The sequence below is a fragment of the Cololabis saira genome, chromosome 17, assembly GCF_033807715.1.
Source record: "Cololabis saira isolate AMF1-May2022 chromosome 17, fColSai1.1, whole genome shotgun sequence".
Classification (NCBI taxonomy): Eukaryota; Metazoa; Chordata; class Actinopteri; order Beloniformes; family Belonidae; genus Cololabis; species Cololabis saira.
The window spans coordinates 28818712-28843974 of NC_084603.1; the positions used below are offsets into that span (position 1 = coordinate 28818712).

A 25263-nucleotide genomic window follows, 5' to 3' on the forward strand; every position below is an offset into this window, starting at 1 on the left:
AAATAACAGGTGCATTCATTTTAAAGATAAAGATGTACTTTATTGATCCCAGGACTGGGACATTATTGTGCAACAGCACCATAACATACAGAAACAAAAAGAAAGCTCCAGCTCAACATAAAACGTCAATAAGTAGAAAAGTAATATTTAAAAATGTTTATACATATTTAAATCTATACATACATAATGGTAAGTGTGCAGCAGAAATTATAAATAATAAGAAATGTGCAAATGTTAAATGTAATCCAAAGAAATTTGTTTGAATAATACAGGTTGCAACAATTTTAGGGTTTAAATATATTATTAGGGTCTAATACTTTGTCCAATATCCCAAATTTTAGACAACCAGCTAGTACATCAACAACAGGATATGTACCATGTCCACCGAAAACTGGTTTAAACACCTTGATCAGTTTCATCCCATTAACAGCAAAGACCTGGAGGACGTCTTGCATCAACTGAACTCCTCTTGCTGTTTACACATCATGCAAACAGGTTTTTTCAAAAAGGTCTCAAAGATTTTGGACTCAGACCTGTTACTGATTGTGAACTTGTCTTTAATGTCAGGTGTCTTCCAGAGCCGCTGAAAACAGCTGTAATTAAGCCTCAGCTAAAAAAGGGCAATCTTGACGAGACTCAAATGAACAACTACAGACCGATCTCACATCTTCCATTTTTAAGTAAGATCATCGAAAAAAACGGGTTTTCAACAGCTAAATTACTTTTTTTTTCTAACACAAAACTACTATGTTGGCTTTTAGTCAGGTTTTAGAAAGCACCACAGCACTAAAGTCTGAGATATACTTGCTGTTGGTGCTTGCGTTCGTGTCCGTTTGCGTCCATTCGAGTGCACCACCAACTGCAACGTCGCTCGCGTAGTACGCAAGGAGAGCGCGTTGTACCGGCGGCGACCGATAGGGGGCAGTAAGCAGAGCAACAGTTGGAAAAGTGATTCAATATTTAGTAGTAGAGGTAGTAGCAGTAGCAGATTAGAACAACAAACAAGTTAACATGACAATATTGGAGGATCTAGGACAGGGCTTTTCAATTCCGGTCCTTGGGCCTCCCTGTCCTGCATGTTTTAGAGGTTTCCCTGCATCAACACACCTGATTCTAATGGTCCTCATTAGTTTGTCATCGAGGTCTGTACAACTCTGTTGATGACACAGCTCCTTGTATCATGGTGTGCTGAAAGCAGGGTAGCATCTAAAACAAGCAAGACAGGGGGGCCTGAGGACCGGAATTGAAAACCCCTGATCTAGGAGATTATAACATTGCTTTGGTTGCGATCTCGGCAAAGGAAATGGCGCCAGCGATCTCCGCTTCATCACTTGTGGCCAGCTGGTATCTGACCAGGACCAGCGCCACTCGCGGGCAGAGCCAGAACTGCAGGTCGCGAACGCGTTCAATGTCTTTTTGAGAACGTGCACGTCGACGCGTCAAATGAACGCAGGATACGCATGGCGGCCATGATGCGTACGCGGTCTGAACTGCAAGTATATCTCAGGCATAAGACTGTTCTGACCAAAGTGTTAAATGACATATGCTTGAATACAGAGAGTGGAAAAATGTTGTTAGTTTTACTCAATCTGCTTAATCAATTATCAATTTGATACAGTTGACCACAATATAAAATCCTCAAACCACTGGAGAACTGGGCAGGTCTTTCCAAAACTGTAGTAAACTGGTTCAAAACATGCTTAGAGAACAGGAAGTACTTTGTGTCCATATGTAACTTTACATCTGAGCAGACAAGAATCACATGTGGTGTTCGACATGGTTCTATCCTGGGACCTCTTCTGTTTAACATCTACATGCTCCCACTGGGACAGATTATAAAGAACAACTACCATGACTATGCAGATACGTAGTTACATATTACAATGTCCCCAGGAGACTGAGGCCCTGTACAGACTCTTGCTAAATGCATTGAGGATGTTAATGACTGGATGTACCATAACTTTCTCCAGCTACCAGCTTCCAGGTAATCAAAAATAAAACTGAGCTAATTGTCTTTAGGATTTATTACAAGTCACCACAGAGCTTCAATCTATAAACGTAAAAACCACCAGCCAGGCAAGAAATCTGCGTGTAGTGATCGACTCAGACCTAAATTTGGAAAAATGCATTTGGACAATAACAAAGTCAACCTACTATCACCATAGCAATGTCAAAGATAAAAGATCTGATGGTCGTTTCAGTTTATATTATCATCCCTTATATTATCAGCAAAATATTTGTGTTACAATTCACTACCGATAATGATTGTATTGAACCCAAATCTATCCTTACTCATGAGAAAATGTTGAAATCGGCGTGTTAGTCAAAACTGTTTCAAATATTCAAATAAATGCTCAATGATGTAAAAACATCTTGAGCCAGGGTGTAACCAGATATCTAAAGTACAGTTAAACCATGTTAAGAAGGTTTAACAATATATAAATCAGTTTGTTTTTGTTCCTTTTACCAAGACTGAATGAGTAATAAAATGACAGCAAGATTAATCTGTGGTTTGCCCTTATTGCACCCTCTGCTGTGCAGACAGGTGCTGAGATGACGCCTCTCTGGATGGTTCAAACAAAAACAACTAATGTTGCGACAGGTGAAGGAGTCAGTGGGCCTTCCCCCACTAACACACACACACACACACACACACACACACACACACACACACACACACACACACACACACACACACACACACACATACACAGTAGCCTACCGGTATTTACAATACTGCGTTGATGCATTTGAGCCGGAAAACCACTCCTCAGCTGTTTAACTTCTCTGAATTAGAAGAGCAGTTGCTGCCTATTATCAGGGCATATTTATTGTCTGTTAACAAATTCACTCTTTACTTTACCAAGGCTTTTTTCCCCAGGGTTATATATGAAAGTGAAGACATGAAGATCCTTACCTATAGAAGTAACTAAAATTATGCCAAGTTGTAAATGTATGGGTATATCACAATGAGGATTAATAGAAGTACAGCTCTCAACATTTAGCTTTTGAGTAGATTTGTTGTTGCTTCTCATTTTTCTCGGAAGCTGAATGACGTCCTCTTCAGTGGACAGGCAACATCTGTGTTTTGGTGTTTGCTAATTAAGCTGCAATCATCTTGCAGTTATTTGGCATGATAAGTTTTATTTCAAATGTGCAAATAGTTGGATAATAAAAGGATTTCTTTACACACAATAAACATTTGTGGCCAGATGTCAAATATGTTCTCAAATATTTACAGAAAAGTTTGGAAATGCATGACTGGGAAAACATCCACTTTGCAATAACCGTTGGGTAGTCTGGCACTGAAGCAAGTGTTTAACCCTGATTGTGTGTTTAATTCTCCCTGACAGTAATATCTCACTAAAGAGACCTCATTACTAAGCAAATTAAAAGGAATGACTGTATATTCCCACTTACTGTTTATGTGGCAGCAGTGTGTGAAGTGTGTGCCATGGGACCTCATTGGGCAGTGCTAAATGTTGCTGTCACCGGTGTCGAGGGAGAATCGCTCATCTTCAAAGTAAAAGTTTGAATCATTGCTTAGTATTGTGATTATCTAGCGCTGATTCGATGTAGTTGTTTTTTTTTCCAAAGTTGTTTTATTTAAGAGTTTTACCTTCAGCAGTGCCCTTCAGTTGTTTTAAGAAAGACGAACATCGATTCTGAATGCTGGGTGAGACAACTCTTCTGTGTTTATTTCCAGGATAGTAAATACAAAGTCATATTGTTCATTTGAAGTAGACCTGAGAGGTTTTGGATTAGTCTGTTAGTGTTTTCACACCTTGTTGTTTTTTCTGTTGTTCTTTTTTTTTGCTTGAGTGAGTGTGTATTTTGTTGAAAGACACGTGTGCAAATTTAACACATTTTTCGCCTCACCTGTTCGCTCCCTGGGGCCATGCAGTAATAAAGGCTGAGCTGCGTAGTCGATGAGACTGAGCTCTGTGAGAATATAACGTGCAGCACTTCTCTGCACCCTCACAATTCGGCAAGCCAGATACAATCCGTTCAGTCCTGCTCTTTTTAAAATAAGCTCTCATACCCTCAATTTTCTCAAAGATTTGGTCAGTCAATGCACTTTTCTTTTTTTAGTCCTATTCCAATTTTCCGATAACTATGATCGCCACATACAACTATATAGTCAAATAGACGCTAATGCAAAATGTTTTGGGACAAAAAAAAAAAAGGAAAGCATGTAGGGTGTAATAAACGCATAGTGTTAGGTGTCTGTCAAATTCAGCATTCATCATCTTTTGTTTTGGTGTGTAACCTAATGGGTTATCTGAAAAAACCTCAGTGCTAGTATGCTGAAAAGGGCATTAATCGCATCTATCGTGATGAGTGGTTGGTTGATTCCCTTTATGTGTATGTATATATGGACAAAGAAGGAAGTCCAGTTCAAAGAACCTTCTGACGGTTAAACAGCTCTATGTCTGTTTATTAGAGGGTAAGGAGTATAAACCTTTGTTAGGGACTAAAACAAAAGGAGTTTGAGTTAGAACGGTGCACGTGGTAACTAATGTTAACAAAGGGAACAATGGACTATTTTACACTCCTGACAAGACTCAAAATTGTTACACCACTTGAATGATTGTGTGGATAGGGTCCTTACAGACAAACCAAGGCAATCTTAACTTTGTATTGTGTACAAAAATTGTGTAAAAATCACTGTTTGTACATAAACATCCATCTGTTCAGGTTGTCATAAGTCTGTACAATTTGACTACTGATTTCTTACAAAGTGCTGTCAGTAGGAGAGTTGATGTCTTTTGTGTCTTTTGTTTCTAACAACATGTGGCAATTTTGTCATGAATGTGCAAGTACTGGCCCAGTTCTATGGAAGCAGAAGCTAAAAACCAAGATCTATTGGTACCATCACTTGTCAGGACCAATCAGATGAAAATTGCAATGCATCTCTTCTCGTGCAAAAAAAAAGACGCTTTTGCTCGGAAATTTTAATATATGCAGTTGTCAGCTCTTAGGAGACCGCTATCGAGTGACATCATTGGCTTTCTTTGAAAAAGAGACATAAACGCTGGGCTTACTGGATAATAAAATGGGCAAATTGAATAATACTTTATTCATCTCTAAAAGGATTATGTTATGTTGTTGCAGTATAAAAAAGTAAAAATTAAAATAAACATCAGTTGAAAAACTGTTGAGGAGTAGGGAATACAGCAAAGCCTGGCAGGAACCTCGAGAAATCATCATGAATCTGTGTATGTGTGTGTGTGTGTGTGTGTTGTGTTTTTGTAGCTTTGGGAAGTAACATAGGTTAACCATCCCTCTTTTTCAATGTTTCATCAATTTTTATTCCCAGGGATCATGTGATGTTCGAAGTGACAAACTGGCTAAAACCTCTGCTTTCTTGGGTGTAAATTTTCTTTAAGTCAGAAACGTGACATGATTTAATGGCTAGGTTCTGTTAAAGTTCAGAGGAGTGTGACGATTATTGGATGGGCACCTTTAATCTTGTTGAGAAATCTTGTCAGAGGAAATAAATGGCTTACTGCTGTTGTAGCTCATGCCTCAGGCCAGACTTTAAACTGCCACTTTTCCAACGCAGCTGCTCTGTGGAGTTCAGTAGCAGATTCCAGAGAACTCTTTAAAAAAAAAAAAAAAAAAAAAAACATTACTAGGGAGCCATTATGTTGACATTAGTGCCGGATGTATTTGGAGATATTCATAAATGAGTAGAAGTGAAACTCAGGCGAGCAGGAAAAGGTAAAAGCAACCAACGCCTTTAACACATAAACCCAGAGAGCGTCCTGCACCTTTCACACATGGCCCGTTGGATAATAACCACGCATTTGCATTCCCAACCGCAGCTCTTCTGGATAATGTCTCGAGAATTTCATGGCTGCAGTGCAAATGACAAAATGGCTAAAGAAGTTTACATGTGAGCCAAGCTGACTCACGGCAGCTAAAGGGGATATCTCTATCCTGAACTGACCTCAGACTTTATGAAAGTTAGACCATCAGAGAGTCACCGGCCAAGAGTTAACTTCTCACGTCTCCTGTCTCACAAGATTCATTTTAAATAGCACAACTGCTGAACCCCTAGTGATCCGGGCAGATGGTACATGAGTCTATGATATATACTCAATATGAATGTTTCGCAATATCAAGCAATTGCAGCTGCTAAAAGTTCATACAACAAAATTATCAACTTCTTTACTGTTACAAAACGCTTAGGCCTACAAGGACTGAGATGGACATAAAAAACAGGTATAAACCTGAGAAAACTTCTCTTGGGTTTTTAAAGGGAAATTAAATAAGCAGAAAGAAGAGACATTTGTATATCGATGTAAACTGCAGACTGGCTGCAGGGCTTTTTGGCCAAAACCCAGATATAGGTATATTAGAAGTAAATGTGTTGTATATAAGAAATAAACTAAACCTCCTGGTGTACACATGTGTGGACATCACACTTTACATGTTGTTGTATGTGTCATAATATTTAAGTACTTTACAGGGGCCCAAAGCAACACAAAAACATATTACACCCGATCTTAGGAAGTTAAAAAAAAATTAATGATTTCCTTTTACATTTTAACCCTATAATGCTGAATTTATCAATTTTCTACATGGATTCCTTATTCTCCCGTACCACTCCCAGAATCAAATAGAAAATAGAATTTTATACAGTAAAATAAATAAATGGATGAATACACATATTAATCAAATACACAAATTAAAAAAAATAAGGCCCACAATTCTAATATTAAAAAAAAAGGGATTTTCTGTGTATTATTTCATATGTCGGGCATTAAAGGATTAAAGATAAACTTTGTCACTATACTGGCATCCCTCACAAAAAAACCTCAATTTGCTCTAAATGTTCCAAAGAATCAAAAGCTAATATTTTATTTTTGTTCTTTTTTTTTTTTTTTTAAATATTTTTATCCCCGATTCCCTCAGGTCTCAGGTCTCAGGTCTCCTCCTTAACCTGAGGAGTGAGCAGCAGCATCTTTTCACTAGACACGGTGGGGTTTCTCTGGCCGGACGTAGCACGTGGAAGGATCACGTTATTCCGGCCAGATCCTCACCCCATCTGGCACCCCGGCTGGCCAGAGGGGGCATGTATAGCCCAGGACTGTTGCATGTTTTTGTGAGGGTAGCTCACATTGCTACCCAAGGGAACACGGGGAGAACATGCAAACTCCACACAGAAAGGCCCTTTCACCAACCCCACCCAGGGTGTGGGCACTGAAGTCTTGGGGGAACTTGACACGCACTCAGCGCCCACAGCATCCCCGGCGGGTATCGAACCCAGGACCTTCTTGCTGTGAGACGGATTTATTCTTTGTGTGACAGGAATATTTCTTATATGCAATTCTTTGTTTTGAAAGGAGTTTCAGGAGACACTTTTTTTCAGCTGCTCTGTGTCACCATCTCTGAATTTAATCATGTTTTCATCAGCCTGCTGGTCAGGCTCTTACGCTGTACTTGTGATCATCATTCACGCAACATTGTAACTGGTTTAACTAATATGACAGAAGTTTTTGGAGGTTTAGTTTCTATTTTAGCTGTTTAGACACATCTAAAATGAAACTGTATCATGTGGGTTCATTAATTGATTATGAATTTATATATTTATTTATTTGAATCATTATTTGTCCTCTCAGTGTTCCCACAATGAAAAGCACAGCATGGATTGATAGCTTGGACTGATTCATAACATGACATTACAGTCAGTACGTTTACATGCACAACAGAAAGTCGAATTGTTGCCTTAATCCGACCGATATCGAATTTTTAAAAGCCATGTAGACGCTGTAGTCAAACCGAACTGAAGATCTTGAGATCGAGCTCCAGATAATGCATCCTAATTCGAGTTATTTTGGCATGTATACGCATACCACGCTGAACCGAGCTACTGACTGCCCTGGGACTCCCACTTCTGGAAGTGATGAGTCGCGTGAGCGGTAATAATGCTGGATTCACACTGAAAGCGTCAAAAAACGCCTGCATCGCGCTGCTTGGTAGATTCACACTAAAGCTGCATGCACTGTCGACGCCTGCAGTGGGCGGGGCTAGTGCTGCGCTGCAGAACTGGAGGGAACAAAGTGCATATACCCTACATATATCTATATATAGCGTGCACATCTTCAGTTTCCTATTTCACCATGGATCACACTTTGGGAAGCCTTCTTTATATTTTAGCATTATTTCCGCATGGATAAGAGTTTGATGCTCCTTAACAAGTTTGGTCCACGGATCAACATCAACCATCGGTGAGCCGTTGGTCCCGGGGAAGCTGCAGTCTGTCTGCGGTGAACACTGACACACCGGTTCGTAGCGGATTTAGTCATATTGTTTAAACTGTGTTTTCTTAGCAAATGAATGGCAACCGGACGCCTATGACGCCCGTGGCGCTTTCAGTGTGAATCCAGGGTAACAGTCACGGCATCACAACAACACTGTAACAGAAGAAGAAAAGGGAGACTTTCTGTGCATCTTACCATGATCAGGCCTAGTATGTACAAAACCTACAGAGCTGCACCACCAGCGTCCATTTTTTTCGCATGTTGTCCTCCTTCGCGCTTGTTTACTAATTGTACTGGGAAAATGCCAACGTGAAAGTGAGTGTGTCGCCACCTAGCATCGCGAAGTTGAACGCACCTCACTCAATTACGGATTGTCTGCTTGCGCATGTACAGTGGGGCAAAAAGTATTTAGTCAGCCACCAATTGTGCAAGTTCTCCCAAGATAAGAGAGGCCTGCAATTTTCATCATAGGTACACTTCAACTATGAGAGACAGAATGGGGGGAAAGAATCCAGGAAATCACATTGTAGGATTTTTACTGAATTAATTGGTAAAATAAGTATTTGGTCACCTACAAACAAGCTAGATTTTTGGCTTTCACAGTCCTGTAACTTCTTCTTTAAGAGGTTCCTCTGTCCTCCACTCGTTACCTGTATTAATGGCATCTATTTTAACTCGTTATTAGTTTAAAAGTCAGCTGTTCACAACCTCAAACAGTCACACTCCAAACTCCACTATGGCCAAGACCAAATAGCTGTCAAAGGAGGTGAGAAACAACATTGTAGACCTGAACCAGGCTGGGAAGACTGAATCTGCAATAGATAAGCAGCTTGTTGTGAAGAAATCAACTGTGGGAGCAAATATTAGAAAATGAAAGGCATACAAGACCAATGATAATCTCCCTCCATCTGGGGCTCCACGCAAGATCTCACCCCGTGAGGTAAAAATGATACAAGAACAGTGAGTAAAGATCCCAGAACCACACGGGGGACCTAGTGAATGACCTGCAGAGAGCTGGGACCAAAGTAACAAAGGAACCATCAGTAACACACTACGCCACCAGGGACTCAAATCCTGCAGTGCCAGACGTTCCCCTGCTGAAGCCAGTACATGTCCAGGCCCATCTGAAGTTTGCTAGAGAGGATTTGGATGATGCAGAAGAGGATTGGGAGAATGTTATATGGTCATATTAAACCAAAATAGAACTTTTTGGTAGAGTTACATCCAAAGAACACCAAACCTACTGTGAAGCATGGGGGTGGAAACATCATGCTTTGGGGATGTTTTTCTTCAAAGGGACCAGGACGACTGATCCGTGTAAGAGAAAGAATGAATGGGGCCATGTATCGTGAGATTTTGATTGAAAACCATCTTCCATCAGCAAGGTCATTGAAGATGAAACGTGGCTGGGTCTTTCAGCATTACAATGATCCCAAACACACCACCCGGGCAACGAAGGAGTGGCTTCGTAAGAAACATTTCAAGGTCCTGTTGTGGACTAGCCAGTCTCCAGATCTCAACCCCATAGAAAATCTTTGGAGGGAGTTGAAAGTCCGTGTTGCCCAGCGACAGCCCCAAAACATCACTGCTCTAGAGAGATCTGCATGGAGGAATGGGCCAAAATACCAGCAACAGTGTGTGAAAATCTTGTGAAGACTTACAGAAAACGTTTGACCTCTGTCATTGCCAACAAAGGGTATATAACAAAGTATTAAGATTAACTTTTATTATTGACCAAATACTTATTTTCCACTATAATTTGCAAATACATTCTTTAAAAATCACACAATGTGATTTTCTGGATTTTTTTTTTTTCAATATGTCTCTCATAGTTGAGATATACATGTGATGAAAATTACAGGCCTCTCTTATCTTTTAAGTCGGAAAACTTGCACAACTGGTTTCTTTCTTTTTTGCCCCACTGTATACTTGGATTTCTCTGAACTTCCAGTTTCATCCTTAGCTAGATTATTGCCAATGGCTTGATTTAGATGTGCATGTAACTGCACTGACTAAAGGCTGAGTTATGGTTCTGCATCAAAACAATGCCATGCCTACGGCGTAGGGTACGCGTCGACGCGTACCCTACGCCGTCGCTGACGCCGTCACTGAACTAGCGGTCGCGGTTTGACGCGATTTGACGCAGAACCATAATTCAGGTTTAAAGCCTGAATTATGGTTCTGTGTCAAAACGACGCCGTGCCTACGCCGTCACCGTGACGCCGTTGTGAACCCTTCGGACTTCTCCGTCACTACATTTCGCCGCGGTGCAGTACCCCCCGCGACCGCTAAGTCGCAATCTTTTCCTGAATGGTTTTCCGGTCACAGGGATTCAAAGAGATAAGGACAACTATTATGCAAAAAACCAAAACCAAAAAATAAATAAATAAATCACACATACACGAAGAAAAGAGCGCTGAAAGTTCACGACTGCGTTTGTCTGCGTTTGGTCTCTCTGTCTGCGTTTGGTCTGCGTCGCCTCGACGCGTAGTTACAATTTTTGGGAGGTGTGCGTCAGTGACAGCGTGGGCTACGCCGTAGGGTACGCGTAGGCACGGCGTTGTTTTGACGCAGAACCAAACTCAGCCGTGGAAGCTGTGTGTGTGTTTTGTTTGTGTTTTTCTGATGTGTCACACAGGAAAACTAATTAGATTATATTGATTGATTGTGCTTTCTGGTACAAGTCTGAGTTTGTTTAATTGCAAATGTATGCGATTGTTTGCCCCTGGGCCGTCAGATTTTGAAGGGCCCACATTCTGGGCCCTTCAGTTAGACTAAATGGCATTCTACATTAAAAATAAAACAAAAAAGAGAAAGACGGAAAAAGTCAGTGGCACTGACTTGAGTGAGTGAGTCATCTCTGGTCTGTCTGCTGACTGAGGCCACACTGTCTCTGCTCTCCACGCTGCTTGTGTCTGTTCTTTTTCTTTGCATCTCTTTGTCTCTCACCCCCTCCCACCACTTTTGTTCGGTGTGTGTCATTCCTTCTCTCCTTCTGTTCCTCTTCTTCTCTTGATTTTATACTTTCTCTGCTTTGATAATGCTGTTATTTCTTCTCATGAAGTTCTGTTCTTATCTGGGTACATCCTGATGTGATATATCAAAATGTAAACAAGTCTTAAGGGGACAGAGGTTTGGGGGCGGTTTACTCTCCAGTATGATTTGGAAACTTCCTAAAGTTACCAAATACAAGAAAAATGTGGATGCAACTAGGATCATAGGGCATAGGAGGTGTTTCCATCTATCTGGTGCAGCAGAAGTCTTGGACGCCTTACCCACAGCCTGCACAGCCTGCACATGCTGGAAATGTTGATTTCATCAGTTCATGTCTCGTTCTATCTCTCTCTCTCTCATACGCAATCACACTCACATACTTGACCTGAAAGAGGCAACCAGTTCGTGTATCCTCTGAAAGAACAATCTTTTATTCATGTACTTCATATATAATTCCTCTCCTGCCCCACCAGCACTGCTGCTAAAAATAAACAGACAGTAGTTCAGTATTTATAGAAAGATCCTCCTCTGTGTGCTGCAGTCCTTCCACTTTCTGAGTAATTCCAGCTTTTCAAGAAAAGGAAAAACCAGCTCAAATTCCTGTTGAAGGCCATACATTCCTTTACCACCACACACGCCCCAGCGGAAGTTTAAATGTCTGTTTTAATGTGATGTGAAGGAGTGATGTATCTCTCAAATCTCTGTGAAGGCATGCGTTCGTTCTAGTCAATCCTAGCAATGCCGGGAATTTGATTCAGTTTAATTCAGCTAAGTTCAGTTCAAGCATTTCTGAATACCAAGAAGGAAAATTATTTATCCATCCAATTTCCAATACCCATCAGTTCATTTCGCGTATCATGAGCTCATCTCAACCACAGTGGCGAAAAAGGCGGCGGGCATCCTGGACAGGCTAGACAATGTTACATAACTATAAAGGCAGAAGAAGTGCAAAATGAATGCAAATAAAAGAAAAATGTCATAATGGGGAAAAATTAGTACAGAGAGCAGCGTTTCCAACAGAATTGGATAAAACAGGAGCTTTAATATTTGCTGTAAATGTTGCTGCCTTTTTCTGGCAATGGTGTGGGGAGGATGACTGTGTAACTCACGCATTCCTCCTGTACATGATCTGGTGTTCTTTATTCATAAAATGTATATGACATGAAAATGTCTGTTTCTGCAGCCAAATATATTTGTTGATACACCAGGGGCTCTTACTGACTTACTAAGTTTGTGTAGGAAATCCTGCTGATGCTGGTGAAAGATAGCGGAGGTGGCAAGTGATGCTGTTTTTAAATGTTTTTCGATTCTTGTTGCTCCTCCACTTTTCACCTCACAGGCCGTGCATGTTTCATTTCTCTCTATATATATATATAAATGGCTAGTCAGAGGTCAGAGCCAATCACAGGCCAAGCATTTGGTGAATCAAACATGTTTATTTCTGAAGAGTACAGATTTACCAGACAGTACAAAATTGCACAGGTCATACAAGTTGCATTATGGTCTCAGAACTTTTACTTTTTTTTTCAATGTCTTTAAAGTATCAGTTTAATTCTTCCTATCATTCCTATGGTTACTTTTTCATGACTTCATTGCAGTTGTATGAGTTGCACTGCAGTCTTTTCTGAGTGCTCTGCACCACTGCTCTCTCCAGACTAAATGACGGAAAATATATTTCAGCATCCCCCAATTATCAGTTTGTGATGAGATTACAGTTCCCGACCACATTAATGAGGTGATCCTATCGTAAACAAATGTACATTGTAGATTTTGTATCTTCTAACTGAGCCAGCTTTCACCTGGATGTTGCGTTAACAGCTGTGTGCTTCAGTAATCAGTAACTCAGTTTCTCTGTCCTTGTTCTACAGGCTCGTAATGTAAACACTGGAGAGTTGGCTGCTATCAAAGTCATCAAACTGGAACCGGGTGAGTTACGTCATCCTTCTGTTTATTTATAATTTTGTTAATATAGCTTACTCTCTGTCTTTTTATCAATACCTCTTCGAATTTTCTTCTGACTTCCTTCATTCTTCTCTTTTTCCATTTGCAGTTCTCAGAAATCTTTTTTTCCCTTTTTTTTTTTAAAATCCATCATTGGACTTTTTTTTTTCCAAACATCTATCCGCTACACTCTCCTATCCTCTCTGCCTTTCAGCAGTCATTGCTGGTTTTCCATTATTTTTAACAACTACGTTAAAAGAGTAAATCAGAGCAAGTACATTTAGTTAACTGTTAAATGCTGTGTTTTTATGTGTTGACTGTAGGTGAGGACTTTGCCGTCGTTCAGCAGGAGATCATAATGATGAAGGACTGTAAACACTCCAACATCGTAGCCTATTTTGGCAGTTATCTCCGGTAAGAGTTTGAATATAAGTGTGTATGTGATATTTAGTCACAGCCCTGACTGAGATCTCTATATTGTTTTAATCAAAGTGTGGTATTTTAGTATGTGGAAAAAAGAAGAGGTGACGTGGAAAGGACAAAAAGGAGACATAATTAACCTGGTTGTGATTATTCATTCGGTAAACTCACACAGAGTTCTCTTTGTTCAGGAGAGATAAGTTGTGGATCAGTATGGAGTACTGTGGGGGAGGTTCTCTGCAAGATATCTATCATGGTAAAAGCACACGAAACCAACTTACGCACCCACTCTGATCGTAGCGGAACTATAAAAATATGAATGTATATCTGTCTCAAACTACCTTCTGGATCTCTTGTGTTTTTTTATTTCATTCATTTTTGTCTCCTGCCTCTCTTCCTTGTTCTTTTCTTCCAGTAACTGGACCTTTGTCAGAGTCACAGATAGCCTACATGTCACGGGAGACCCTGCAGGTAGAGTCAAGGTTTTATTAACAGACTGTGAAGTGTAAATGCGTTCTTAATTGTAGTCCTAGAGGTTGGTTCTATGTTTAGTTGAAACACCTAGGAAGTTGTACCGGTATATATCCTATTGTTATAATTTGACTGTATGACTAAAGTAATTTTTTTCCACTTCAACTTGGATCTTAAATATTTCTTACATTTCGTTTGTAACATACTAAATACAGATTAAAGCTCCTCCGTGCCCGTGTGTGAAGCTTGTCTTCACTGGTCTCCTCCTCACAAGACATGATCCAGTCATCTGAAACTGAAATAACACCCTACTTATATTCTTAGGATTTATGTATCAGGACATAATAATAGTAAAAAAAACACAACCTCTGGTCTTTTCCCAGACTTAAAATGAAGTAGATATTTGAGTGGCAACACGTGATTGCCATTTAACTTATTTTTATGAGTGCTTGAAGGATTATTTTGTTTTTTCCGCTCAAAGCAGCAGGTTGCATAAACCAAATTAGACCGTTGTTTTGTCCGGACTTGTTCTCTTGCAACGCTGCTTTCTTTGTGCACACATTGGGAAGGAGAAATCTCAGTTCATCCCAAAATATCCTAAAATGTTTTAAATCATATTATCTCAGACAGGCTTCTATTGTTAGTTTTATTTAGCTTTGGAAAGAAAAAAGAGTTTTGGCTGTTTTTCTTTTTGTCTCATGCAGCACAAATTTGTTGATGGCTGTCCTTTAAAATTACTTTTCTACCAAACTTTAAAAGTCACATCAGCTTACCAACGTATACATGTTTTAAAATGATCACATAAATAAATGATAAGAAATGCAACAAAATGAAATTAATAGAAAACTGCAGTGTTAATAGTTTACAATTGATGAGTTTATCACTTAAAACATTTGATTTTCATTTAGACAGTAAAGGTTCTGCAGAAAGACGCTTTTTTTTTTCTTTCAAATGTTTACTTTCCTGTGAGAATCTTCACCTTCTGTGTAATTGTGTTCACAGGGTTTATACTACCTACACAATAAAGGAAAAATGCACAGAGACATTAAGGTGAGTGTAGAGAAAAGTGCTCAAACGTATGTGATCAGTCGACTTAAATTGTTTAATTGATTACTGTGAGAAGGATAATTAAAATATAATTAAGATAAATAATTAAAATTGACTCGAAGTCTAAATTCTTGTGTTTGTTGCTACTTTGTGGCATTTTTGTCTCCATCAGGGTGCCAACATCCTCCTGACAGATAATGGATATGTCAAATTAGGTGAGAGCAACAAATGAAGCAGTACCGTTCCTCCTTCAAAAGATTGAACCTTAACAGCCCCGTGTGCTGAATTGAATTTTGTTTTCTTCCATCCTTCACGTATTCTCCCTTTCCTCTCCTTAGCTGATTTTGGTGTATCGGCTCAGATCACGGCAACTCTTGCTAAAAGGAAATCATTCATTGGAACACCGTACTGGTGAGTTATTTCTCTGCATCAGTCCACTTAATTCCTCTTATCTGTTCTATTCTGTTCTACAACCACAGTAAAGTGGTTTTGATTAGGACATGTACAAAAATGTAAAAAGTTCTCTGGATTGTTCTGTCATGCAGGATCAGAATTAGTTAAACCAGGAATGTGTAGTTCTGTATCCTTTCCTTCCTTTCACTCAACATCTGTTTGTCTCTGTCAGGATGGCTCCAGAGGTGGCAGCAGTGGAGAGGAAAGGTGGCTACAACCAGCTGTGTGACATCTGGGCAGTGGGCATCACTGCCATAGAGCTGGCAGAGCTGCAGCCACCCATGTTTGACCTGCACCCCATGAGGTACAGTCTTTGTGTGTGGTTCTATTTAATGCTGGAGCTTGCAATCTTTTGTAGTGGATTGTTGCAGAATTTATGTTAAATTAATGTAAAACAATGTTACAAAGTGATAAGAATGAAAGAAATATTGTTTAACTAAATTCTGTTCATATAAATATAAAAACATTTTTTTTTTCCAATTTGACTACGCCATTATTCTGGTGTGCCCAAATATCAGTTTGCACTACACTAAATGTTGTTTTTTGTTTGTTTTTTGTTTTGTTTAAAAGCACATTGACATCAATATATGAAATACAAGAGGATCTTTCACAAGTATCTCATTTATTTAAATATTATAGATCTGATACACAATCCTTGTGTCCTTCCATTTCCTCCTCAGGGCTCTGTTCTTAATGACGAAAAGCAACTTCCAGCCTCCCAAATTGAAAGACAAACTCAAGTGGTGAGGCAACACCCACTTCCACAATTTCTGTCTTGCTCATGTTTATTATAAATGTAATTCCCCACTGTTCAACTTACCCAATGTGTATCACAGCTGCTTCAGGGCTATTAGAAAGTCAAAGAAGTAACCCCTCTCTGTTCTTCCATGTCTTCAAACAGGACAAATAATTTCCACCACTTTGTCAAATTATCTCTGACCAAGAACCCAAAGAAGAGGCCCACAGCTGAGAAAATGCTGCAGGTGAACATGAAAAACATTTATCATTCAACAAGACATTTATACTTGGCTGCTAACAAGCTATCCTGTTATGAATAGAAGTAAAACTGAATCCCAGAAATAAATCTTGTGCCATTGATTAGTCTTTATGAGAAGGACAAGTCAAAATGCATAAATTGTGGGATTAACACAAAATATTGTATGGAAATACAAGAATGTAAATATGTATAACCTGGAAGGGAAGCCTTGTTAGATTGTATATTTCTTTAAATGTTCTATCAGACCTTAACATGTCATGATAATTTTAAATTATCTTGTTTTTAATGTTTTGATTTTGTGTACAGTGAAATGTCTGATTGTATCACTTTAGCTCCAAAAAAAAAAAAAAAATACTGCAATTTAAGAATAAGGGCAAGCAGGATTTACAGATCCATTTTCTATACCGTATTAATCCTGTACAGCAGGGGTGTCGGACTCCAGTCCTCGAGGGCTGCAATCCTGCATGTTTTAGATGTCTCCTTGCATCAACACACCTGATTCAAATTAATGGTCGTCACCAGCTTGTCATCAAGGTCTGGACAGCGCTGTTGGTGACACAGCTACTTTTATCACGGTGTGCTGAAAGCAGGGAAGCATCTGAAACATGCAGGAATGCGGCCCTCGAGGACTGGAGTCCGACACCCCTGCTCTACAGGGTCACGGGGGTCTGCTGGAGCCCATCCCAGTTCATTGCAGGCGAGAGGCAGGGGGTCACCCTGGACAGGTCGCCAGTCTATCACAGGGCCACATATACAGACAGACAACTGTGCACAATCACAAGCAGGAAGTAACTGCAAACTAGCTTAAAATCTCGAAGAAGTAGATCTGTTGATAAAAAGGAATCTTTTCTTTACCGATGACAGATGCCTGGCATATTTCTTGTTACAGCATGTCATACAAGGTATTAAGGTATTGGGGTTCCTAGGGACGAGACAGGATGGGAAGGAATCATAAATTCCTCCCACGTAGCAAAATAATAACAAACCTGAGGGCAAGTGGAGGAGAGGCGGCTAGGGAAGCGTTATCTGCGTAACATGACTGACATATTGTCCCCACATCAGCAAGATTTATACGCCGTCAGGCAGGTGTAATTTTCAAAACGAGGATGGATGAACATGAGTATTTATTTGGTCGGGTTTTGCTTCTTGCAAAGCCCGGTTTATTTCTGTGGCCAGTTGTTCAAACAATGGTCCATCCTTTGTGGTTCCCGACATCGGCTGCTTTATGGCGTCCTCGGCTCCTTGGGCCAAGTAGCTCCCGGATCCCTTTGTCTCGCCGGTTACTCCTCCTGGAAATAAAAGAAAAAGAAAAAAACAAACAGGCTATATGAGAGATACAACTGGACGTGACGTCCTGCTGTTGTTACTCTCGTCAGCTGTTTCCTTATTTTATTTTGGAAAAAAAAAAACCCTCCCCTGATGGATTGTAGTCTGGCTATGTGATAAACAGATCCCTCCCACGACCCGCCACCACTTAGTTCTGTTTACATTAGTCATGTGATTAAGTGCACCCTTGGAGGTGAGTTATTTGCGGGGCCAGCTCAACACATCACTCCATGTCAGTCATTGTGAAAAGGACAGGCGACACACTAGATCCGCGTGTTAAACACGGCGCATCCGCCAAAGTAAAAGATCATTCAAATCCATACTTAGATTGACTCCCTCTCTTCTGTCTTCCAGCATCCATTTGTGTCCCAGCCTCTCAGCAGGACGCTGGCAATCGAACTGCTGGACAAATCCAACAACCCCGACCACAGCACATACAACGACTTCGACGACGACGACCCTGAACCCGAGGTAACCTTTGACCTTCTCAGGATTTAGATGTAAAAAAAACAAGAGTCCTCATGTTTACAAGCAGTTTTTCCTTCTTTTCTCTCTCCTTGAATTGTGCCCTCACTTGGTCTCTCATTTGATTTCTTGTCCATCCAGCAACATTCACATCTCCTCTCATTCCCCTCATGCCCTCCTTTCCCTACCACTTGTGACTTATGTGTCTGCTCCCTATCCCTGTGTGTATCTGGGTATATCCTCTCCTTTTTCCTTCCTCCCCTATTTTTCTTTTGGTCTTCTAATCTCCACCTCCCCACTCCCCGCCTCCTCTTCAGTTTAAGTACAGAGGTCATTTCCTCCCCATAAGCCCCGGTGCTCGACGTGCACCACGATTTGCAGCACGTAGGAAGGTACTTGTGGCGGCTGCAGTGACATCATTCTAACACAAACCATCCTTCCATTTGCATGTGTTTTTATACAGACTTTTTTCACTCACTTTAAAAAGGACTGCAGAACTGAATGAATAGGGACTAGATATTTACTGGTGTTGTCACGGCAGCGCGCACTGATGCGTTACATACAGGCAGTTAATGAGCTACAATAGCAGTTTATTTGTTCAGTATAACAGTGAGCATTATGAGTTGATGAAGATTTTTTGTCATTAGAAGAGCTGCACTAGTGTTGTAGATCTCTTTAACATTTCACTGAAATTTCTTTTGATATTAGAAGTCATGAGGTTGATGAAAAAGTATTATGATTTTGGAAGACCATGCCTTTCACCTTTACATTTTATTGTTTTGACTAGTTTGATTTCATTTATGATTGGAAACAGCACATAACTGACCATGACGACATCAGTAAGATTATTTGGCAGCCACCATGGCTAGACCATAAAGGATCAATATGTGACATCACTAAGGATGAGTTCACAGCGGACGCCTTTCAAACTGTCCTCATATCTGTGATCTTCGGTGATTAAAATGGATCACGATTTTGAAAAGTCGTCAAGTGTGTAACCATCCTAAGGAATAGCTTGATTCATGGCAGTTCTGTAGGAGCATCAGAGATGACGGAGAAACGTCTGGGTTCGTGACGGTGGCTTCCAAAGCGTCACATGGTTGCACCTCCTAGAATGATCCATCAGAACTACAGATCAAACTTATCTCTGGTCATTGTTGCTTATTTTGTAGCATTTCTAACTTAAGCTCAGTGTTGAAGTTTAGAGAAATATTGAAGATCATTAAAGTAAACCCCCCCCAAACTTCACATTAGTTTGTTTTACTTGCCACGGTGACAGATTGAAACTTTGACGCTCCATTTGCTGGTTTTGGAAATAAATTAACATCGTAGAAGATGCATGTAGAAAAGGGTGGCAAGCTCCCAGATAATAAAGTTATGAAAGTCATCTTCAGCTGTCTTTACTACTACAGTTACTAACCATGGCTTAAGTGTTAGAAGGATTGATTTATTATTGGAGAACCTTGTAATTGGGTAACATGCAGAATGGGTTTTGACAGCTCCAGTCCTTTACAAGCATGGTGTGACATTTCTGTTTTATTGTTTTTCTACAAAAAGTTATTGTCAAGAAACCTCATGTTCAAAAAAAGTTTTTTCTTTTTTCTTAATTGGCCCTGTAATGTTGTGTGCAGCTGTAAGTAAAGAGTTTATATTCCAGGAGTTTTGTTTTTCCACACAATGGGCAAACATTGCCGCTGTTGCCAGGAAAGGTTTGTGTTTTCCTTCTGAATGTGTTGCCATGTTTGGGTCATCTTGTTGCAGTGTGTGGTTTGCTGTCTTGCTGCATCATCAAATCCTGTCCCACAGGAAATAGCAGAGAGATTAACCGTTTTTTGTTTTTTTTTGTTGTTTCTTTTTTTTTTTTGTTTAAAACTGTTTTGATCTTTGAATAGCCATTTGATTCTCACTATGTCTCTTTGTATCGCCCCATAGTCTCCGGTCTCTGTTCCTCACCGCATCCGTTCCACCAGCAGGAGCACAAGAGAAGGAAAGACGCTCTCCGAGATTAACTGTGAGTCACCATCGTCCACATTTGCAAAGTCTGTCATCTCACTCTGTGTACATCTCCCCACCTCATGCTTCTGCCTTTCTCTTTCTCCGGTCTCAGTTGGTCAGGTTAAGTTTGATCCTCCTATGAGAAAGGAAACGGAGCCTCATCATGAGCCGGTGAGTTTGTAGGTCTGCCTTTTACGTTGGTGTGAATGAGGTTGTGTGTGGTTGTGACTTCACGAGTAACGGCATGACTGATCCTCAGCTAATCACAACAAACATCCTGATCAGGTCACGCTGTCATCAGTCTGCTCGGCACCAAGCGGCATGCCTTTCCACATGGTCACTTTGGCTGGTAAAATGTTCCAAAGTAGAAGGATTTTTGGAAGTTTTACATAAAAACAAATAATACTACCCAAATAAAAAAATGTAATAATTTGTCGCCACATTATTCACAAACGGTTTTACTGTAGCTCAGCATAAATAAATGCTTCCACATATACATGGCTCCATTCTCCATCACCACAATATACAACAGCCCTAATTCTGGCAGATGAGTTTAGTGTCAGCCAAGCTTCATTAGTCATATCTGCAGCTCTGCTGAGCTGAGAGGACATCCTGTATGCTGATACTGGCTGCAGCCCATTAACGTCTCAAACAAAGGGAAGCAAAAGGAGAAGAAAGAAAATGCAATAGAGGGTGTCTGTGAAAGCCTCATTTCCACAAAAGACCTTTTAGGAAAATGTCTCAGTGTATTTATTGTTAGTTTGGAGTTTATTTCCCTAAGTAAAGGACTTTTGCAAACTGTATTATACAGCTAGCAGATTAGAGGAGAGTGATGCATGAGATGCACAGCCAGTTTGTAGCTTCATCCCCTCAGTTTACATTCAGCAGTTTGGTGAGCCGTAGTAGCTTTGCATATTCACTTTTCATTTTTATTTCCATTTCAAAACTAAAGTTGATACTTTACTTTTGGGAATCCCTTTCAGAGTTTTAGAAAGATGTGGGGGAATGGTGCAGGGTTCGTGCTCAGTAACAACGTGTTGGTCCTCCAGATCCTCACCTCCTCCCACTTTTATTTGTCTGTCTAATGCACGTCCTCCACTGTTCCCTCTCCTCTGGCTGATAGAATCCACCTCAACTCAAATCACAGTCTCTACTTTCCTCTCTCCTTTGCTCCTTTTCACTCATAAATTTGTATTAACATTTTCAAACCATTTTCACCAGTTTGACCAGGTCAAATTTCATTCATCATAACCCATCTCGTATACTTCAGTTTCCATTCCCTGATTAAAACCAATTAAAACTGCATGTGCCCTTTCTGTGTAGCTCTCATCTCTTTGGGATCCTTTCATTCTGTGGAGCTATTGATAACAAAACACTGTTACTGTTTTTTTTTTTTTTATTGTTGCAAACTATTAACCACACAGTTTGTAAAGACAGAATGATTTGCAGCATCTATCCCCTTTGCTAGATTAAAAAAAAGACCAAGACAGCACAAGGCCTGGAGAAATTATCAGTGTATAGTATGTCGATGCTTTGTCCTTGTGCAATCGTGACCGAAAATCAAACACACCCATACTTGCCACCAGTCATCTCATTTGGTCTCTCCGGGAAGTTATGCACAGTTCAATTCATTTATTGTTTTCTAAGATCACGCCTATGACACCGAAGTGCAGTTTCTTAATAATGTACATTTCTTCTTTGTTTTTTTTATGATTTCTAACCTCTGTTTTTATGAATGTATTCCCATCTCCCATGCATTCCTTCATGCCCTCAGTTTAATATTCTTCTATCATACTTTTCTTTCCTGCTGATCCATTAACTGCTAAGCCTATTTTTAGACCTGATCCATTTTTCATGCATCACCTTCTGTCCTGTCTCCCTACCTCGTTCCCTCCCTGTTCCCACCATCAGTCCAGGTTAATGTATTAACTGAGGTGTCTCTCGCTCTGTCTTGCTGACCAGTGTGATTCTGAGCCCTATCTGGACTGTGTTGAGGAGCTCTACTATACCGCGAGATCTAATCTGGTAGTACTCCCTCTGTCTCTCTCTCTCTCGCTCTCTCTTATTTGACCTTTCTGTCTATCTACCCACATGTTTGCAATTTTTTCTTTTTCCCTTCAGTTTTCATCTTTTTCACATCTTTTTGAGCAAATTTAGACCTGATATTCATTCAGAATCTGTTGCTAAACAACAAGTCCTTGCTCACCTCTTGGCTCTGGCCTTCAGAGCGCTTGTCGTCTCCGTCATTCGTTCTGTTGTCCAGCACTGATTCTTTCAGCTGCACAGTGTTCAACATGTGCTGCCACTCTCACAGTGTCGGTCTCTGCTGGTCTGTCCATTTCCTGCTGTCCATTTTATTCTTCTTTTTCCAACTTTTGCCTCACTAACTGGTGTTATAGTTGTCATTGTGAAGAGTCTGTTAGTGATGTTGTCGTTTCTATGTGTACATGCACTGCTCACAAATTTACACTCACACAAAAGAAGTGAAATTCAGTCGTTCTTATTGAGCTGCAGACCCAAAGGCTGGAAGTGGCCCACTGCAGACCTTTCTGCTCTCAGCAGCCCTCATACGTTCATTTCACCTTTTGAGTGTTTGCTGTTCTGTGTGTGATGCTTGTTTAACTTATATTTAATGTCTTTCTCCAGACTGCCTGCCTTTTTCCCTCAAAAGTAATGTTTTCTAACCTTTCCTAACTAATTACATATTTTTCTTTATTTGTATTTTCCTGTCCGTTGTTGATACGTGTTTTTCTTGCTGCATGCCTCTTGTTTTGTCATTATCTTGTCAAATATTTTCTATGCTGTTCTCACATTGGGATTTTATGCATAGATGCAAAATCAGGTTTTCAGTCATATCAATCATAAAAGCTCTAAAAGTGGAGTGTCTGATCAGGATGGTTTTAAATTGGCTGCAGGATTATAAAACTAAATAACCACAGAGTTGTGGTTGTTTAGTAACCAAACTGCTATTGCTCATTGCGTTCATTTGCAAATGTTTTAACTTTTTCAAAAGGAATTAAATAAATATGTTATGGCCATGCTATTGTTTATCAAAGCCAAATTAGCTGAAATGTGATTCATTTGAATATGCCATGAATTTTCGCCCTTTTTCTTGGGAAATACGTTTTAACCACATCCTCATCTAAAAGTTCTTCCACGGAAAATTAATAACAACCGCTGTCCACAAAGAAGTCATGACGGGTCATAATTCAGTATTGCTTAGTGAGGATTTGGAAAAGCCAAAATGATCAGAGACCACTTATTGAAAACTTAATTTTGTGCTATGCAAGTTTAGCAGATATTTTCTAAATAAAATGAATGAAAAGGCTGAATGACCACAGACATCTACATACAGGATTTATCTGACAAAAGTCCAAATTGATTTGCCCCCATTATTTGACAGGTTTGTTAAAGTTATACGTGTGTGGGAGGTGTCACCCTCTAAACTTGATGACAACCAATCAGCACCGTCAGTTCAGGCTAAACAGCTGTCAGGGACGGTTCTGAGAAGCCACTTCACACCTGCTGTTTGGCTGCAGCTCCAAGTTCGCACTAGCGCCTGCTGTTATACGGCCTCTACAAGTCCCCAGCAATCACTCCTCCAATCTGCATGACAGTTAACATTCAAATTAACATTCATGATCAAAATCACAGTTTAAACCTGCTTTCTGTAAGATCTCTAAAATGTCATTTTGATTTATGAAAGAACTTTGTTCCACGAATAATGTATGCTATTTGAAATGTCAAAAACTTTTAAATCTGAGTGTCACAAACTTCTCAGAAGGCCGATGTAAAACCTAATTATCTCAAAATGGCTTTTGGGATGCTTTAATTGCAGTTTTTCCAGCATGCTCTCACGTTTGCTGCCTCTGCTGTAATTTGGCAGTTGAAGAGGGCTTCATTGGTTGGCATCGGTCTAAACATGCTTCACTGCTGCACTGGGGCAAAACCTACAGACTTATTCATGTCCATCAAGAAATAAAACACAGCACATTGGTCAGTGAGCTACATATGAAGTTCTGTAACACAGTATTAACGTGATTTGTTTATTTTTCAGGATTTGCAGCTGGAATATGGACAGGACTCTCCAAGTCTGCTGGGAGGAAACAAGTAAGTTTTGCCACCTTTTTTTTTTTTTTGGTCTCTATTATTGTCTTTTTCTTTTTCTGTCGTTGTTTCCTGACATCCATATTCAGAGGTTGTAGGCAAACGTTGGGGTGGATTTGATGCTGTAGGTATATTCACAGTAGGGCTGTTCGATTTTGCCCAAAAATAAAATCTCGATTTTTTTCTCTCAAAATCCGATTTACGATTACGATTATTTTGTGAATTGACAAAAGGCAAAGAAATTATTTCAAATATGCTGTTTTTTTATTGAACATTTGCCCCATTGGGCTTTAAGTGCAAACCTTGCTCTTATTAAACCAAAAATGAATGAATAAAGTGCAAAACTCTGTAAAATAAGTTGAAAAAAAGTTTTAAAAGATATAATAAAATATAAAGTTTTATCTCTGAAAAAAAAAAAATCAGCAAATCAGCACTTGCAAACATACAGTAGGTTATATTTCCAATTAAATAAAACAAGACATTTTCTAATTAAACTAAACTGGGTCTTTGCATGCTAAATAATAATGCAACCCATGAAGGAGGTAGAGGTGTGTAATGGGGCACTTGTCACAGGTATTGAGAGGTATTTCCATCAATCATTAATATGTGTGCAGACAAGGTTTTAAAAAAAAAAAAAAAAAAAGTGAAAAATCGATTTTACGATTTTCATGTTTTAACATTGTTCTAATTACATAATCGCGATTACGATTTAAAATCGATTAATCGAACAGCCCTAATTCACAGTCGCAATTTTTGTTACATTTCTGAGGCCTTTGT

The 25263-nt window shown here is 39.8% G+C and overlaps 1 protein-coding gene across 13 annotated transcripts in view; it reads left to right on the forward strand.

Moving 5' to 3' along the window:
* LOC133463936 (mitogen-activated protein kinase kinase kinase kinase 3-like) overlaps positions 1-25263 on the forward strand; it is a 53218-nt gene that overhangs the window by 8439 nt on the left and 19516 nt on the right. For 7 of the 13 annotated variants that reach the window (XM_061745744.1, XM_061745748.1, XM_061745745.1 and 4 more), the window contains exons 2-17: positions 13133-13190; positions 13529-13619; positions 13817-13881; positions 14041-14096; positions 15099-15146; positions 15316-15358; positions 15482-15554; positions 15769-15900; positions 16277-16339; positions 16498-16579; positions 18274-18390; positions 20317-20395; positions 20492-20550; positions 22342-22404; positions 23026-23049; positions 24437-24489. In XM_061745744.1, coding sequence (XP_061601728.1) covers positions 13133-13190; positions 13529-13619; positions 13817-13881; positions 14041-14096; positions 15099-15146; positions 15316-15358; positions 15482-15554; positions 15769-15900; positions 16277-16339; positions 16498-16579; positions 18274-18390; positions 20317-20395; positions 20492-20550; positions 22342-22404; positions 23026-23049; positions 24437-24489 — 1106 coding nt within the window. The remainder of the gene's footprint in view (positions 1-13132; positions 13191-13528; positions 13620-13816; positions 13882-14040; positions 14097-15098; positions 15147-15315; positions 15359-15481; positions 15555-15768; positions 15901-16276; positions 16340-16497; positions 16580-18273; positions 18391-20316; positions 20396-20491; positions 20551-22341; positions 22405-23025; positions 23050-24436; positions 24490-25263) is intronic. The other 6 variants (XM_061745746.1, XM_061745756.1, XM_061745751.1 and 3 more) reach the window with 2 other exon arrangements.